A 19826-nucleotide genomic window follows, 5' to 3' on the forward strand; every position below is an offset into this window, starting at 1 on the left:
CTATTAAATATATCGGTCGTTTGTCCGCGTATGTAAAGTCAAGCCTGTTAATAATAGCTTTAAAATTTAAAGGCGTGTCGAACGACGAAAGAACCATATCGGCCGAGCCTTTTATTTCGTTTCGGAGAATGCCTAAAGCTTGGTAGTGTTTGGAACTACCATCATATTTCTCGAATACTTTATAGGCCTCCAAGAGACGTATGTCTCATTCTTTAAATAGGCATAACTGCTGCAAGAACATAAAGCAATCGAAAAACTTAAAAACTGGAGGAAGTAAAGGCTTAAATCAATTAGCTTGTAAGCAGTGGTGGCGCGTCAGCAACAATTGATATGTGGTCAGACAACTGTGTGAAGCGCTTTTTAGGAGTAACATTCAAATACCAAAAGAATTTAAAAATGTCAATCATTTTTCATTGAATTTTGGGAATGAAAATGAAATCAACGTTTTAAAAAAAGTTTATTTAATTAATTTTATATTCAAATATTAAAAAAATTACGTTTGTCACGGACAGAGGAACATACATTTTAAAAGCCTTACAAAGTAATTCTAGACTACATTTTAGCAGCCATCGGTTTTTTTGTTTAGAGGACTGCAACTAATTTGTTGCTACCACTTTGTGCACTTAATAATAAGGCCAATGTTTTGTGATTTAAATGAGATCTGATTTTTGTATTTGGGTTTCTGAGTATTATTTGGTTTAAGTTTATGTACAAAGTTTATGTAATTTATGTATACACGATCGCGACCGACAATTTGGCGAAACGTGTGCTTGCGAGGGTAAAACGATAACGAACGAAAGGTTTTTTTTTTTTTTTTAAATTACGGTATTTAATTATCGAACCTTCTCTCAATGAGACTAACGACAAGTATTCAAATCTTAGCCTAATACATGGTAAAACGGCCCTAGCTATTGTTGCTGGGTGGGGAGATCTCTTCGCCGGAGTCGTGTGTGGCTAGTGTTCCACATTAAAGACCGCGCCAGCCTGTTTGGATGAGCCTGTAGCTTGATCGTATACTTTGCTTTTTCTTTGTCGATTTCCTCTTTAACAGATAACACGTTTAAATCCTTGTGAATATTTTCATATCGTATGTACCACGGTGCACCCGTTATTGTTCTTAGTATTTTTGATTGGGCTCTCTGGATCACTTCTAGGTTACTAACGCATGCGTTCCCCCATAGCTCAGAGCCATACTTCCAAATTGGTTTGAGAACTACATTGTACAGAAGTACCTTGTACTCCAGTTTAAGCGGAGAGCGAGCATTTATTAGCCAGTGTAGGCTTCTTGCTTTTAATTTTAGTTGTGTTCTCTTGGCTTCGATGTGCCTTCTCCAGGTAAGTCGTCTATCAAGGTGGACTCCAAGATACGTTACCTCCGTTGTTTGTGGAATATGGATGTTGTTCAGAGATGATGGGGGCAAGTTTGTCTATTAAGGGTAAAAGTAACGTGTTTGCACTTCTGCTCGTTGACCTTTATGCGCCAATCTGCTAGCCATTTCTGCAAAAGCCCGAGATGAACTGATAGATTTTGCGTTGCTCTCATGGGGCACTTAGACCGACTTAGAATGGCAGTATCATCAGCAAATGTTGAAGTTATTGTAAGGCCGGTTGTCGGAAGGTCTGCTGTGTAGATTATATACAGCGTTGGTCCAAACACGTTTCCTTGAGGTACTCCAGCTTCGATTGGACGGTAATCGATTGGACCGTACTGCGTAACTTCTATGCACAAGATATGACTCCAGTATTTTGTGAGTGTTCTGTGGTAGCAAATTTTGAATTTTATAAATCAAGCCGTCTAACCAAACGCGGTCGAAGGCCTGGGCGACATCCAAAAAGACTGCGGAACAGTACTCTCGACTTTCAAATGTATTTCGTATCTCTGCGGTTATTCGGTTTACTTGTTCAATGGTTCCGTGTTTCTCGCGGAAACCAAATTGGTGGCTTGGGATGGCATTGTGGGACTGCAGGTGTTATTTTATACGATTCAGAAGAAGCTTTTCAAATATCTTTGATAGGCACGGCAGAAGACTGATTGGCCTATACGATGAAGGCTTGGACTTCTCCTTTCCAGCTTTATGGATCATAGTGATGACAGACTTTTTTGTTGTGGATAATAGCCCCATTTCATCATGCTGTTGAATATCGTGGTGAAAAGATTTACTGCACAGCTCGGCAATTCCATAATCATTTTAGGGGAGATTAGATTGTGTCGTGGTGCTTTCTTTTTTTTCCTGAGCCTCTATCACTCTTGTCACTTCTCTTGATTCGAATGCGATAGGCAGGGTAGCCTCTGGAGTGATGATTGTTGGGAGCACAAAGCTGTTTGTTGATGGAAGCGGTTTGAAGGCGTTCTCCAGATGCGCTGAAAATACATTCGCCCTCTCTTCGTTGCTGCGAGCCCACTCTCCTGTTTGTGTGTGTAATGGCGATTCGCTTTCGATTGGTGGACATATACCCGATTAAGGCTTCCACAGTGAATATCGTCTACTGTTAGGGGAGAGATTCTGCAAATAGAATAATTGAGATCGATTACTTTCATCTTCTAGGGCTGTGCGTAGAAGATAGTTGGCTGTTTTAAGCCGCTCCTTCGAGGCAGGCGATCTGTGGGCTTGCCACTCCCTCCAAAGCCTTCTCTTATTGCGTAGCAGTTCGTTGATATGCCCAGAAGCTCGACTGTTGCTAAAATTAGAATTAAAATTACAAGCCGATATAGTAGGTGTGGAGTGTTGAGCAGCTAGGGACATAACAGACATTAGTGCTTCAACTGAGCTATCAATCTCTTCGTTTTGGTTTGAGAAGCCATCAATATGGGTACTTACATACTTTCTGTATTTAAGCCAATCTGTTTTACTGGAAGTTAGGAGATGTGTTTGTTAAGAAAGCTGTGGATGGTCGTAGAGAAGAATTAAAATGGGCGAGTGATCCGATGAAAGATCTGATAAGTGCTCCACATGAACATGACCTCTAGGCACTCTTCTTGTGACGGCAAAATCCATCAGGTCAGGCTTCTTGTTAGGATCTGTTGGCCAATTTGTAGGTTTACCTGGAGAGATAAGGTCAAGCTTGTTTCTTGGTGTTATTATAGCGTTGTACAGCTGTCTTCCTTTCGGATTGGTGAGTCGAGAGCCCCAATGGGGGTGTTTCGCATTGTAATCACAAGCCGCTATAAAACGATCACCTAATAGGTTAAAGAACTGTACAAATTCATCTTCGGAAATACAGCAGTATACGGCAGTATACAGCGGATAGGTTTAAGAAACCGCTTTGGGTATCGATGTGTATTGATGTAGCTTGTAAAAAGGTTGTTGCGAATGATGGCAACTCATAATGCCTGATGCGTTTCTTGATCAGTATGCCAGTGCCGCCATGAGCCTTGCCATCAGGATGGTTTGTTTTATAAAATGAATAGCGTCTCTGATATAAGCATGGCGTCAATGTCATACTGATCTAGGAACTGCAAGAGCTCATATTTGTGCTGAGAAATGCCATTCGCATTCCAGAAACATATTTTTAGGGTAACCATCTAAACCGATTTTTGTTTAAGTAATAGCTCCAAAAGAAGATTTTGAGAGCGCATAAGTTCCTGCAGCGTTTGCTGTATTGCTACCATTGTGTTGGTTATAGTTACCAACATTGCTTCTACGCCATTGGGCAATTGTGTATTTGCATTCGCATGTTGGCCAGTAGTTTCTGGAATCTGGTTCAATATTTGTTGCCGCACTGTATCAGAAGTGGTTTGCTGAACTGTCACCTTAGATACTGTGGTGTTCGCCGAACTGTTTCGGGTTACAGGATTTCAAGCTGCAGTTATGTGTTGGCCTAGTCGACTTTTCAACTCTTTGTAGACAGGACAACCTCCCCACAGTTACTAAATTTTATTGGTTATCCTTATTTATTGGGCAGGCCTCAGTTGAGTGTGCATCTCCGCAGGCAATGCAGACTGCACGTAGAGTGCAGTAAGTCTTCATATGACCGTATTCCTGACAATTCATACGTTGCACAGGCCCATTCCGCTTGTGGGGCTCATCAACGGTGATCCTACGGTGCAGCAGATATTGAAGCTTATAAATTGGGTGGACTTCATTATTTTTTAGTTTCAAGGTTTTCGACAAGAGAGTCAATTAGCTCGATATTTAAGTGAAATAAAAACTGAAATAGTAGCGAAAAGACGCTGGCAGCAATGCCAAATCATATTAGTTCCATTTCCTTGTTTTCTAACAGAAGTAAAGAAAACAATTAATCTCAAACAAAATACAATGCCTGCGGGCAATAATAATAATCAATAACAAGTGCAACTAGTAAACCCACGAGTCAAAGTCGAATGCAACAACAACAAAAGCAAGACGAACGCCGACTGTCTTCTGCCCGGAATAATGCTTATGTAGCAATTGTTTCGGAGACAGTAAGTAACGAACACGCAACAACAAAAGCAATGTCATTGACTGCTTCCGAGAGAGCGCGCTCACTGTCACCTGCACTGCTAAGCTCAAGCAGCGCTGCCATGGCCCAGTCGTGCAGCTCCCAATGCCCATCTCCACTCTCACCACTCATTGCACTGACTACGTCAGCTCTTGCGCTGACCAGCAAGGTGCCCTCTATTACAACTGTTGTTTCGACGATGACAACAACAACTTCAACGTCGGTAGCAAATTTGTGGCCGATAATATCATCGCAATTGAATTGTGTCTCTGCTGCCTCTCTCCCACAAACTACGCTTGTACAGACCGGGATCGATCGGTATGTACAATTAAAAAGGAAGCTTAGCCCACAAAAAACTAATGCAAACCTGCCGAAAGTATCGAAAACCTCAGGCAACAACAACAAGGCAACTTCTGAAAATAGATTTGCTATACTTGGTGACCTTGGAGAAAATGAGGGTCAACCGCCTCAACCCACCAAAGATGTAAAGCCACCCCCTATCTACATTAGGGAACACAATTGCTCGGAGCTTATTAACAATCTTAAACAAAAAATCGGGCCAAATAACTTATATATTAACAACCTAAAAAGAGGTAATATATCAGAAACCAAAATCCAAATAAAAAATGAAAGCAACTACCGCACTGTGACGAATTTCCTCGACCATGTGCCGGTAAATTACTACACCTACCAGCTCAAAAGTAGCAAAGGGCTACAAGTTGTAGTAAAAGGAATAGAATCAACCGTCTCTCCTTTGCCAGAGCTCTTCGATACTCTGGAGCATCGCCAGTGCCAGTAAGTCTTTCTCAGCCTGAAGTTTTGCATTCTCTCCAGCCCATACCAAGTCGAAAAGATGACTCGCTGCTAGAGCAAAATACCCAGCAAACAACTCAACCCACTACTCAGCAAAACCAGCTTCCCCCCACCAGCACATAGCGGACTTGAACACACACTAGCTACGCTTACAAAAATTATGCTATCGATACAAAGTACCCTGCAAGACCTAACGCGAAACCAAAATCTTCTTTTGGAGCTTTTGATTAAACAATCTAAATGAATCCCTTAAAAATATGCTTCTGAAACGCCAACGGCGTTTCCCAACACAAATACGAACTCCTTCAGTTCCTAAACAACCATGATATCGATATCATGCTTCTCTCGGAAACTCATCTAACCCATAAAAACAATTTTTATCTCACCGGCTATGTATTTCACGCGACCAACCACCCAGATGGCAAGGCACATAGAGGCACCGGCATTCTTGTCAAACAGCGCATAAAGCATCATCCTCAGGACACATTCGCTACTAACTACCTACAGGCCACATCCATACGTATCAATATAACCAGCGGTCCCCTCACACTATCAGCTGTGTATTGTCCCCCACGATTCAATATTCCAGAGAGTGAATTTTTGGGCTTCTACAACTCACTAGGTAACTGCTTTGTAGCTGCCGGTGACTATAATGCAAAACACCACTACTGGGGCTCTCGTCTTATTAACCCCAAAGGACGACAACTATACAATGCTATTATCAAACCTAGTAATAAGCTGGATTTTGTTTCACCGGGTAGTCCTACATACTGGCCAGCAGATCCGAATAAACAACCAGACATTATCGATTTTGCCGTAACTAGGAGAGTGCCGCCCAGGCTGCTTCGCGTTGGAACACTGGCGGAACTTTCATCTGATCACTCGCCTGTTCTTCTCTGCCTATTTGAACACCCACAGCTTGTAAAGCGACCACAATTTCTGACTTCCAATACTACAAACTGGCTAAAGTATAAAAAATACATCAGCTCTCACATTGAAATCGAACCCAATATCTCGTGTGAAGCTGACATTGAAAACTCACTTAAGCACAAAACAGATGTAATGTCCTCAGCTGCCAAACACTCTACACCTGACCCCTTAGCTACATCCCTCCCAAATACTATGCGTACAAACATGCAGATCCAATCGCTCCTTCAAGAAAAGCGTAGACTTCGCCGAAACTGGCAGACACACCGATCCCCAGCCATTAAACAAAGCTATAAAGAAGCCTGTCGGAATCTATCTAAAGCTTTAATAACTGAGAAGAATCAGGCTCAACGTGCGTATATAGCTCAGCTTTCACCCACTAGCAACAAATTTCCACTCTGGAGAGCGCACCCAAACATTCAACCACCTATAGAACCCGATTTTCCAATTCGATCACCAACAGGTGTATGGGCGCGTAGTGACGAGGAAAAGGCCAACATCTTCGCCTCTCACTTACAAAACATCTTCCAACCTCATCCGCCGACGAACCAATTTACTTTGCCAAATATCCCACCAGCAGAGCCTTCCTCCACAATCATTCTTGAAACAAGTACAGTCACAAAAGCCATTGCAGAACAGATGAATCCCAAAAAAAGCCCCCGGCCATGATTCAATTTCGCCTAAAATGATAATTGAACTGCCTGCATGTGCAGTTAAATGCATCACCACCATATTCAACTCAATTCTCAAATGGGGCTATTTTCCTCTGCAATGGAAAAAGTCCGTTATTACAATGATACCGAAACCAGGCAAGGACAAATCCCAACCTTTGTCATACAGGCACATTAGCCTCCTTCCGTGCTTATCAAAGCTATTTGAAAAGCTGCTTTCATGCCACCTAAGAACACACCTCCAAAACAACAGAGTGATTCCCCTGCATCAGTTCGGCTTTAGGAAAAAGCACGGAACTATCGAACAGGTAAATCGCATAACAGCTGAAATACGCACAGCATTTGAATACAGGGAATACTGCAGTGCCATATTCCTGGACGTGTCTCAAGCCTTCGATCGCGTTTGGATTGAAGGTCTAGTTTACAAAATCAAGACCGTCTTGCCACAAAACACCCACAAGTTGCTTGAATCTTACCTCAAAGATAGAGTTATTACTGTAAGATGCAAAAATTTCTTCTCTGAAAACCACAAAATCAAGGCTGGAGTACCCCAAGGAAGTGTGCTCGGACCGATCTTGTATGTCCTATACACGGCTGATATTCCCACAAGCAGTCAAACAATTCTATCCACCTTTTCTGATGACACAGCTATAATCAGTCGCTCAAAATATCCAAAAACAGCAACAGCTCACTTAAAAAAAATGGTTTGCAGATTGGCGCATACAAATCAACGATCAAAAGTGTAAGCACATTACGTTTACACTTAATCGGGAAACCTGCCCACCACTGTCCCTAAACAACAAACAAATCCCCCAAGTCCACGAAGTCACCTACCTGGGCATCCACTTAGACAGGCGGCTCACCTGGAGAAGGCACATTGAAGCGAAGAAGACCTCCCTAAAACTCATGGCCAACAGTTTCCACTGGCTCATCAACTCTCGCTCACCTCTTCCGCTGGAATACAAAGTTGTACTACATATATAACTCATGTCTAAAGCCAACCTGGATGTACGGGTCTGAACTCTGGGGAAACGCAAGCAGCAGCAACATAGAAATCATCCAACGAGTCCAGTCGAAGATACGGCGAACAATAACGGGGGCCCCTTGGTATATTCGCAACGCAAATATCCATAGGGACCTGGATATAAAACCCGTCAAAGAAGAAATTGATAGTAAAGCTTTGAAATACGAAAATAGACTATCAATACATCCAAACCAACTAGCCAGGCAGCTCAGGCGGCTCAGGAGCCACTCTCGTCTACAGCCCACTCCTGCCCAATTGAGGGCTATCGACCAATTAATAAACATAATATAACAAATAAATAATATAAATTAATAATATACAGTATAGGTTAAGATCTGAATTCTTATTGTAAGTCTCTTCAAGAGAAGATTCAATAAATAAAGATAAAGCTCAAAAAAAAAAAAAAAAAAAAAGGTTTTCGGCTCCAACTCTACCTTGAACATGTTCATAGCCTGTTTGACATTAAATCCCTTTTCTTTAAGTCCAGCTATGATCTCATAAGTAGGGACTGTTGCTTCGATGCCTTTTATAACTACTTGTAGTCCTTTGCACTTTTAAGTTGGTAGGTGTAGTAATTTATTTTTCCGTTGTCAAGGTGTTTGGCAACAGATCGATAGTCCTCTTCGTTGTTCACTTGTATTTTTGTTTCATTAATGTTTCCACTTTTTAAGGATTTAACATAGAAATAGTTGGCTCCTATTTGATCAGTTATTTTTTTGACCAATTCAGAACAATTTGCCTGACGTACAAAGATTGGTGGTAGCCTTAGTTGCTTGGTCTGAGGTTTTTGAGCGGTATCATCTTCTTTTGGGTCACTCAAAATAGAAAATCGGTTTCTTGTTAACGCATTGTTTGGAACAGTGGCTTCAACTTTCTTCGTGACTTTTGATGCATTTGTTTTTTTGGCTGCTTGTGGGCTTAATTTTCTTTTATTTGCACGTAAGGATCGATTCCTGTTTGAATTAACGACGATCCATTAACATTTTTGTTATTTTTGGGTTGGGTATTGGCTAGCTTGTCAGTAAGGGCTGACGAAACAGAAACTGCAGTTGATGTGGTTGTTGTAGTGGTTGTTGTCGCCGCTAGTGTCGATGTCCCCGTCTTAAACGATGGCATTGTGCTGGTCGTTGTTGTTATCAGCAGATCGTTGGTAATGTTGTAGGGGTCGGGGGACGGGCATTGGGCACTCCACGGCTGTTTTTGTGATGCGCCGCTTGGACATAATAAGGCGGGAGAGAGCGAGCGTGCTCTCTCCGTACTCACTTTTAGTGTTGCAGTTGTTGTCGGTTCTAACTCTTCCGCTCTTATGGAGAAGTAAGCGTTGTTTCTAATTGACAAGAGCCGACGTTCGTTTTGTTGTTGTTGCCGAGCCTTGCTCATTATCGCTCTTCGTTACAGAGCTGGTGCTCTTAAACTTTGGCTTTGTTTATGATCAGCTGTATTATTGTTTATTTTCGTAATTTGAACACAACTTGAAATAATTTCATAGGCAACACGAGTACATGTACCCATGCGTTACCTCAGCGTCTTTTCGCGAAATGGAATTCGGCTATTTACGATGTATTTTTAATTACACGGCGGAGCGATATAAAAACACGTCTGTTCTCATTGACAGTAGCAAGTTTCTCAAAACTAACGAAACGAACGAAAGGTGAATGTGAATCAGTTTAGAGTTGCGAAAAAAGAATGATAATAAAGATAGAGAAAACAAGATAAGCAAAGTTAGGTGCGATTGCAATTAGACGGGTGTTGGTAAACAACTTAACGCTCACCTTACGTTACGTTACATTAGCAGTTAGAGTTTGAATTTTGAATAGAATTTACAAGTTAGGGGTTCTGCTCCGAACATGCTCCCCCCGCTGGAAGAGTCACGCTGATAGACGAGGTGGTCTCAAAGGGCAGAAAGGGCCAACTTGCCAACAGCTCTTCTGATGATGCCTGCAGCGGTTCGAATAACTGCAACACGGGCCACGCCATCTGGTTCAAGAACAATGCTCTCAACTCTGCCCATGCGCCATTGGAGTGATGGAAGATTGTCGTCCTTAATGATGACTATGCTGCCGGGCGCCAAATTTGCCTTTTCTGACCGCCATTTCCCACGTTCCTGGAGTAGCGATAGGTGGGCGGTGCTCCACTTGTGCCAAATCGCCTGCTGCATCTGGCAAACTCGAGATGGGTGATGTCGGGTTCGTCTATGGCGTTGAAAGCAGTGCCAATAAGAAAATGTCCAGGCGTGAGAACCTCCAAGTCGCTAGGATTCTCTGAAATGGGGCAGAGTGGTCGAGAGTTAAGCATGGCAGAAACTTCACAAACGAGAGTACGAAGTTTATGAAAAGTTAAAAGCGATCTTCCAACCAGTCTATGAAAGTGATACTTGGCCAGTTTGTCTTTCCAAAGAATTTGCAGAAATATTTTGAACTTGGTAACAATCGGTGCTATCAATCCGAGAGGGTCGTAGAACTTGGCAACGGCCGATAAAATCGATCTTTTCGTTGAACCGCTTTCTGACATAGTTCCAGACAATGAGAAAAGCAAGTGATCCGATTTTGCATCCCAATATAAGCCGAGTGTTTTAAGGACATCAGTTCCATCATGAATTCTGAGTTTTTTCTCGCGATCAACTTCTGGCTCGCCTTTCAAAGCTTCTGCCTCATTTGAACACCATTTTCGAATTGGAAAATTACCCTTGGATAGCAATTCCTTCACCTGCTCACGAATTTGAGTTGCCTCCTCCGGGATCATAGGATAGCTACTGCATAGCACGAATTGCCAGAAATGCAGCCGGCTTAGTGCCGTAGGTAACCGTATCGAGCTTATAAGCCTTGACTTGTTGATTTGGGTTGTCACGCCATAAGATAGACTGCAAATAGTTATCAGGGTTAGTGACACGGACACATCGATACATTTTGCAGATGTCCCCGCATAATGCAACTTTGAAAAAACGAAAACGAAGCAGTGTGTTGAAGATTTTGGGCTGTATTGAGGGACCTGCAAACAATAAATCATTTAATGAGTATCCTGAGGTCGTTTTAGCTGAGCCATCTAATACAACTCGAAACTTCGTGGTTGTACTCTCTGGCTTCTGCACACAATGATGAGACAATTAATATCGCGAGGTTACTATTTGCTCAGAAGCAAGTGACATATGCTGTAGATTAATATATTCTTTGATGAATACAGCGTATTGCGACTTCAATTCCAAATCCTTGAGCAATTTGCCCTCTAGCGTCTTAAATCGACGTAAGGAACGACCGTATGAATCGCCGAACATATCAAAACTGGCTTTGGCAACGAACTGAGTACTGTCCTGAACTGAGTCGAGAAAAGGTATTCTGGAATAGCAAAACCGTTTGACGATGTCTGGCAAGGAATCGGTTTCCGATTGGATGACGGGCTCAGTGGTCACCGCAAGTGCTGAACGCTTGAAGTTTGAGAACGAAATCCCTCCAGATGCGATCCAGCCAAGACGCGTTTTTTGCAAAATGGGCAGATTTTCGGCTAATCGCATTTGCCCAACGCAAAGCAATTCGTAAAAGATGCCAGCTCCTATCAACAAATCGATACGCTGACTATTGTAGAACCACGGATCAGCAAGAACAAGATTCGGTGGTATGTTCCACCCTAGGGCGTTTAAATCGAAATGAGGTTGATAATCCGTAATTTTGCCACTAATTACTGCTGTCAGTGCTGTGCGATATTTTCTATCCCTGGAGTGTGCTTCGATATCGGCGGTTGCGTTTGATGAAAATGATGATTCACCAACTCCAGAGATAGATGTGTTTGCTTGACGAGTAGTGAGTTGCAACTGCTTAACAAAACGAGAAGTGGCGATGTTGATTTGAGACAAGAATCTAACAAGGCTCTGCAGGGAACAAATGCACCAGATCGATTTCTGATGTATACGATGGCAGTGGCAAGCAGCACATAATCGGTCTAAATATCTGTGGGTGTGGCGATGGCGTTAGAATCGATGTGAAGCAACGAATTATGCTTCGAATGGCAGCGTTTGCAAGAACCAGACTTGCACTGTTGCATACCATGGCCTTTGCGCAAACAATTTAGACAGAAGTGCAGCCTTTTAGCGTCCTTATTTTCCAAGATGGGATTGAGGTTTAAAAACGGAGCGCATTTAGAAATGAAATGATCTCTACTTTCACACATGCTACATGATGAGGTATTTAATGATGATGCTACGAGTGCGTTATGAATATTTTTGTTAGTGTTTGGTTTTCCCACCTGTTTGCTAGGTGTCTGGATTACCATAGCGTTTTTAATATCCTCCAACATGCGACACTTCTTTTCCAGTAATGTAGCCATATCTTTCCACTTCAGCAGCTTATTTGCCGACAGACCCTCTTCCCATTTCTCTCGAGTGTGGCGATCCAACTTCGAAGCTACCATATAAATCAGAAGACCGTCCATGATCTCTTGTGTCGTTGCCATGGTATTCAGCGCACGCGATGCGAATTCATCTGGTCGCTTAAGCGTCGTAAGCTTGCTGCCGATCCTTGCTCCACACCTGAAATCCCGCAGATTGACCGTACATGTGCCTGAAAATGAAAAAGTTTGTTATCGAATCTCGAAACTAATAATTCAATAGCTTTTTCATAGTTAGCTTCCGTGGGCTCCAGTGAACGAATTGTGTCCAACGCTGTGCCATCCAAGCATGATCGAATATACTGGAACTTTTCCACGTTGCTCAGGTCATCATTATTGTCCACAATGGTGTTGTACATTGCGTAGAAATCAGGACAATCGATATAGGCACCGCTGAACATTGGCAACTTGAACTCTGGGAGTCTTCTGGCACGCGCAGCCGGTCTCGAGTCATCACAGACATGTGGAAGGGCCGTAGAATTCACGATTGAGAATCTACCCTGCTTGCCAAGCTCACGTGAAATTTGCGATTTTACAGCGAGGTAGATGTTTGCGAACTTTGACCGAGCGTCACTGTACAATTCATGCAAGTCTAACCTCTCGACTGCGGTTTGACTTTTATCAAAGTCCACTTGCACTTGATCGACAAAATCAAGTCGCACTTGAAGATCAGTCACGTCGAAGTTGACAGCCTGATCCGACTCCAGGTAGCTTTTCAAAGCTTCTACCTGTCTTAAGGTAGCATCAGCCTTTGCTTTATAAAAGTCCAAGCGTCCAAGAGAAAATAGATAAGCGGGCCAAATAATACCCAAGCACAGGAATGTATGTATGTATGTTTGTAGGCCTCTTCACCGAATTGCGAAGTGGTGTCCAAATGCACTGATAGGCCTTTTCACCGATTTGTGAAAACGAAAACGAAATAAAAAACACACCCCACGTATATCACGTCGGGGTCACCAAATATTTAGAGGACTGCAACTAATTTGTTGCTACCGCTTTATGCACTTTTAAAAATAAGGCCAATGTTTTGTGATTAGATGAGATGTGTTTTTGTATTTGAGTTTCTGAGTATTATTTGGTTTATATTTATGTATTGTACAAAGTTTATGTATTTTGCGCATACAAGATCGCGACCGACAATTTGCTTGCGAGGGTGTAGCAAGAACGAACGAAAGTTGAATGTATATAAGTTTTTAGTTGCCAAAAAAAGAATGATAATGAAGATAGAGAAAATAGATAAGCAAAGTTAGGTGCGATTGCAATTATACAGGTGTTGGTAAACAACTTTACGCTTACGTTACGTTACGTTAGATTAGCAGTTAGACTTTGAATTTTGAATACAGTTTACAAGATAGGGGTTCTGCTCGGAACACCTGTAAAGACAAAACCAGATGACAACAATTTTAAGAAGGAAAATCGCAGAAACAAGTTATTGGCACGATTCAGTAAACACACTGTGTTGGAAGGTCTAGGCGACACCTTTATTACAAAGAAACATCAAACACTGCATAAGTCAAAAATTAAAAAAAAAAAATACATGATTCAAATAATGACCTTATTTAACCATTTACTCGGTCCTAAACCCTTACAGCCAGATGCACCACTCCTTAAAATCAAGTTAGGGGAAGCCACGCTTATCAGAACAAAAACTCTTTCACACGTTGTAGATTTAAACGACTGTCAGAAAAATATAGATCAGATACAGACAGCGTTGAATATTCTCAGAGACGTCACATTTTCAGAGGAACCGTACAAATTTTAAATTCAAAGGTTCGAGATGTATATAAAAAATTATCGCAAGAACATTAGAATTACCACAATAAACTATACACAACCATAACATAACATTTTCAATATCGACGAAATATGCACCAAAATCCATAAAAAATACTTCTGCCATGGCGACGAAGTCTCTCACAAGTTAAGTAAAGCATGTTTAGAGAGTATCTTAAACGGAAGAGCAGCAACATGTGAAGCCAAGGAGACTACAGCGGATGTCAACACCAAAAATGTATGGTGAAAATATAGGCGAGTTCACCGGGGACCTTGAAATATTTATACATACAAGGGCACCACTTTTTGTCAATGAAACTACCCAGGAACTGAGCCACATACACTTAAGCTTGTGAATACAAGCAACTATTATATACAAAAAATTTTAAAATCAGAAATTCCACTTTTTCCCACCTAACTTATACATATGCTTGGCTGGGGATTACAACAACTGGAGTAATCTTATTAATGATCCTGAAGTGAAAAACAACGTACATCATTTCCGCAGAACCACTAAGTAGTCACGCTATAACCACTCCTTCATAACGCGACCACATGCGTCCATCGAGTTGCACGATTTTGCGATACCAGCATATATATCATATATATTTGCGGTCGGAGGACAATAAGGGCACAAAAGCTTATCTTCTCTGTTCTAAGTCGAGAGTAGCCCACTTAAAAGCCTTTACAATTCCAAGATTATAACTTTCAGCAGTACTTTTATTGGCTGAGTTTGGCATAAACGTCAAGGAAACCATAGATTTAGTTTAACGTATTTGTATCCAACCGAATCGCAAAAATTCAGGAGATAACGAATGGATTGACGTTGCATTCCAGCTAATTTAAGTCCGATGGATGTCGTGTCCGAAACTGTACCCTTAGAAAATTGCTGGAGCAATTCCTTTGGGCTAACAGGCCTCATTCCTTCTGCAAATCTCGACGAAGTGGCCCTGCCAGTAAAGAATCTTCCGTAGCGTCGTTCCGCGACGCTTATTGGAACAGTTTTCGTTGAAATTTCTATCAACTGCAGTTCCTCAACTCGTTTGATAAGTTGCAGCATAAAACTTTACCTTTTAGATGTCGTTTTGCCATTAAAGAGATATACTTGGGGAACGTACGTCTTCTGAGGAGCAATTAACCGGTTCACTTATCCAGGGAGTATAGATTTCTAGTATGTTTGAGGCAGACCGACAGCGCCTAGTTTTGCTAAGTGTACCACTGCACCTGCAGCCCTCTTGTCCGACACAGCTCGTTTTGGCAGTTGAAGCTCAGAAGAAAGCAAATAAAACACGTTAAGAACCTATTTAGCATTTATTTCTTTTATCAAGGGTAAAATTTTTTGAAATTTTTGTCTTCACCATAAAAAATATTATATATAATATAATATATGTCTGAAACAGGGTTATTTCTTCTATTTTCACTAAACTTTTGTTATGTTTATTTGTTTATTTGTTCAACCCGACAAATCGCCAGCAGAGACCGCCACCGTCTCTGCTGCCATGCCTTTCTCATGAATCCATATACTTCGCCGAATTTCTTTCCCTCACTTACCAGCAGAGGCTGCTACCGACTCTGCTGTTATGCCTTAAGCATTAATTCTGTGCTTCCTCGAATCTCTTTCCGACACGGTCATTCCTGACCTATCACACGTCCCAGTGTGTTGAATTTCTAGATTTGCCAAACTAATCATTCTAACTCTCAATTTTAACTTATTCAGTGAATTCTCTTATTCAGTTACAAACTAAATGAGTCACTTTTCTCAAACAATTTCGACTTCATCAATTATTTCAATAATTCCTCGCTCACATAACTTAAATTTTGTCATTCAATTTCAATCATCATTGCCGTGCAACCATATGCACCAGGTCACCAAGACCTTCGCCATAACACTATTCGACCCTGCGAGACAGCTACTATACTGCGGCCAACATATCCGTGCAAGTCCATGCACCAGGTCACCAAGACCTCCGCTATAACACTGCTCGACCCTACAAGACAGCTGCTGTACTGCGGTCAACATTTCCCTCTCGGGACACAGACGCACATTCACTAGTGCCGCCTTCATGCTCTTTTACATCTAGGGACACATACTCTTGTGCCATCCACAGGCTCTTCCCTATCTGTGGGCTCATCATTACTTTGCAATTCTTCTGTTTAATTCGCTATTTAGGGGAGGGTGGTGCGATACCGACCCCCTAAATAGCAAAGGCGATAAAGGTGAGAAAAATCAATTTTTCAGTTCAGTTCAAAAATTTACTATGTAGAGGGATCAGTTTACTATACATCTAATTGATTAGTAAGTGCGTAGGTGCTTTGAAGCGTTAGATATTCAGGCAAATATAAAACTCCACTTTTTGGTCGTACTCAAAAGTAGTGGTCCGAAACCGACCCCCTATTTCTTAACAGAAAAATTTAATAACATAAAATAAAATTTAATGATTTTGACGTTTATAAAGAAATATATTGAAGGTTCTTTCCAGAAAATAAAAATTAATGTATGAAATAAAGGGCACTGTAGTCAATTGATGAAGTCTGAGTTGTCCCCTTTCTCATAGTAAGTTTTCGCGTTGTTTTTCGAAAGCCGCTCGTTGATGACTGTCTCTTCGCTTTCTTCTGATGTGTTTTGATGTTTCTGTTACTTTTCTTTACTGAATCTTGTTTACTTTTTCATATTTTCCCTCAAAAATACGCTATGACATATTAAGCTGCCAATAAATGGGGGTCGGTTTCGGACCATCACTTCGCGGTCGGTTTCGGACCACCACAACCTTTTCTAATTAACTGCTCGCCATTATCTAATGACGCAAAGAGCGATGTAATTCTAATAGCGTGAATGACAGCTAGGACTATCAACTATCAGAAAACCTTACCCTCCGATTTTTATGCGGAGAAAAAAAACTTTAAAAATATTTAAGCTCAAGTTCAGTAAAGAAAAAAAACTGAATGTCAGAGGCGTTGAAACAAAACAAACGGAAAAATTGCAGTGAAACAAAAGAAGTCAAATTGGCTATCTATCTCCAAAATGTCTGTGTTATAACAGCTTTTCACTGAAGTTACCGACAATTCGGCTAGCATCGCCATCTCTGAGAAACATGGGGGGGGGGTCGGTATGGTACGACCGGTCGGTATGGGACCACTCTCCCCTACCCAAAAGTTTATAATTAAATTACTTTATTTTAACAGACACCATTTGCAAATGTCTCTTAATAATATTGTCGCTACTTTCTCTAAATACAACTAAATTATTAACTCTTTTTCAGCAATTTTGTTAAATAACTTTCTTATTAAAGAAAACTCGGCGCCCGAATTAAAAAAAAAATGGAACGAACTCACCCAATTGATAGAATTAGATTTTGTGCTCGACATATGTCTACGCGCTTCTCTTTGTACTTCTCGTTTCCACTGGTACTACCTTTGGGGCATACAGGACCAATATGTCCAAGCTCACCACACTTGTAGCATTTTATTTTTGGACGATCCTTTACTCCGGACGAGCTGCTTTCACTGTCATTTTTCTCTATGGTGTAGGATGAGCTCTCCATTCGAGCGCGACATTGGGCGTATTTGTGGCCAATTTTTCTACAATAATGGCAATCTGCCTGCGACTGCATTCGTAGTTTCTTCTTATCCGAGCTTGACGAACATTCATCCTCTTTGTTTTTACGTTTCTTGAAGGCGTAAGGATGTAGCTGCCGCTGAAGTTCATTTCTCGTCGTCACATTGGTTGTGAAAACCCAACGCAGTAAACTATTGTCGATTTGTGCCATGTGGGCTAATGCTATTGACACCGCAATCTCTTCCAACTCCGTAGATTTCCACTTGGATAGTAAAAGCATAACTATGCGACTGCCATATTCAGCCAAGCTCTCTCCAGATTTGAGATGCCCGTTTAAAACATTGATCAGTACGGCCGCCGTTGTCTCAATGCCCACGAATCGCTGGATGAAGAGTTCCTTGAATTGCTTCCAGGTGATGCCAGCAAAGCATACCTGGGACAGCCATTGGGAAGCACTGCCCTCCAGCGCTCTGCTTAGCGCTATTACCAGGACACTGCCTTCCAGTACAAGATCTGCGAAGATTAAGTCGACCGTGGTGCACCATGCTGATGCATCTGCTCTGGTGCACCATGCTGATGCATCTGCTCCAGCGCCATCGGGATTAAATTTGGGCAGTGTCAGAGGCGTGATCTTCCCGTCTGATGCCGAAGCTTTCGGCGCCTGCATGGCTTTTATGATTTCCATGAGCTTTTTGTTTTGCTCTTCCAACGCGGCCATATAATGGGCGGAGTTGTGCTCTTGTGGCGAAGGCAATCCCACTTCTGATGTCGACACAGAAACAGACAGAATGACGTACACCTCTAGATCGATTCAGATAGTAACGCTGATCAAGAATATATATATATACTAGCAAACCCGGCCACGCGTTGCTGTAGCTAAAGTCACTGTTATATTACATTGAAGTATACAATTTAAAAAGAACGGTAGGTAAGGTAGATAGTCTTAAGTCTCTAATATTTATTATTTTAAACTATAAATATTTTCAATTTAAATTTAATTTAGCACTAATCGGTGCACAATATTTCTGGTTAACCTGTCTTTAGCTAACACAAATAGATTTGACGGTTTTCCAACACGTGAACATGCAACATATAGTTGCCCATGAGAAAAGCACGGACGGATTAGATTTTTTCGGCGGCATTTTAATTTATTATTATAATTATGTAACAATACCTACATGTATATTTTTTATATCTATAGAATTTTGAATAATGAAGCACAAATAACTAAAAAGCAGGAATGATTTCACTGTATTATCGTCACTATAATTTGAATTTGATTTACACTTCGGTCTACGTACGTGGTTGGCTATGCTAACACCAAAAATTAAAAAAGTAGAAATAATTGAATTTCACTCTATTTCGTTCACTACAAAATAAATTTAATTTATACCTTAACCTCAATAACACGTGGTAATCAGGCTATTGTCGGTTTACCATTGCAGCAGGGTTGCCAACTCTACGTCTTTTTACGTAGATCTACGTACTTCAAGCCTTTCTTGCAAACCTACAAACTTCAGTCCCAGAATCTACGTATTTTCTATCAAAATTGTTCATAGCAGTGCCATCTATTGTTTACTTACTCAATCTAATCGAAAAGTATCGACATCTATTAGATTCTTTTGGAGTTAACAGATAATTGTGACTTTCAATTAATTATAGACAAATAATTAGCAATAAAATAAAATTGCGACTATAATTAAAGATCTAAGCTATCCTATCTCTCAAGTTGGACCAGACTGCTCATGGTATGCCAATTAAATTTAACATCGGTTAATTAGTTTAGGAGTCCATCGTGGACAAACATCGTGACATGAGATTTATATATATAAGATGGGGTCTGACGCGTTTCCTTTAGTATATTGTAAGCGACTAAAATAAGAAGCTTAAATTGATTGAAACCATGTCAGTAATAGACGACTAATTTGATCGGCGCTCGTTAGTCACTGTATTGTCATTATTCGCATTTTGTTGTCAATGTTAAAGGTTTTCAACTGTCACTGTAACTGGAGAGCGCCTTTATTTTGTTTTTATTATTTTAAGCATTGCTAACGGAAGATCAGACGTTAAACAACGAAAAGAGAACACTAAAACAAAACCGTTTTTCTTTGCATTGGTACTGCGAACGGACTCGTGTTTGTGCAAGGTTCACTTTTAATGGTAGAAGGTGCTCCGTGGAAATCAAGTATTTTGCAAAAGAATTTTATTATCTTGGTATTTTTTAAAAATTGAACATAAGCCCTTTTTATGAATACATTGACAGAAT

The 19826-nt window shown here is 41.0% G+C and overlaps 1 protein-coding gene across 1 annotated transcript; it reads right to left on the bottom strand.

Annotated features, from left to right (window-relative positions):
* Positions 1–9412: 9412 nt before the first annotated feature.
* Positions 9413–12297, bottom strand: LOC108095638. Its single transcript, XM_017196804.2, has 2 exons — positions 12091–12297; positions 9413–10842 (listed from the first exon to the last, which is right to left on the bottom strand). The coding sequence occupies exons 1-2, from the start codon at positions 12295–12297 to the stop codon at positions 9907–9909; spliced, it is 1143 nt and encodes a 380-aa protein (XP_017052293.1). The 3' UTR covers positions 9413–9906.
* Positions 12298–19826: the final 7529 nt, after the last annotated feature.

Source organism: Drosophila ficusphila, unplaced genomic scaffold (genome assembly GCF_018152265.1).
Source record: "Drosophila ficusphila isolate 14025-0441.05 unplaced genomic scaffold, ASM1815226v1 contig_758, whole genome shotgun sequence".
Lineage (NCBI taxonomy): Eukaryota > Metazoa > Arthropoda > Insecta > Diptera > Drosophilidae > Drosophila > Drosophila ficusphila.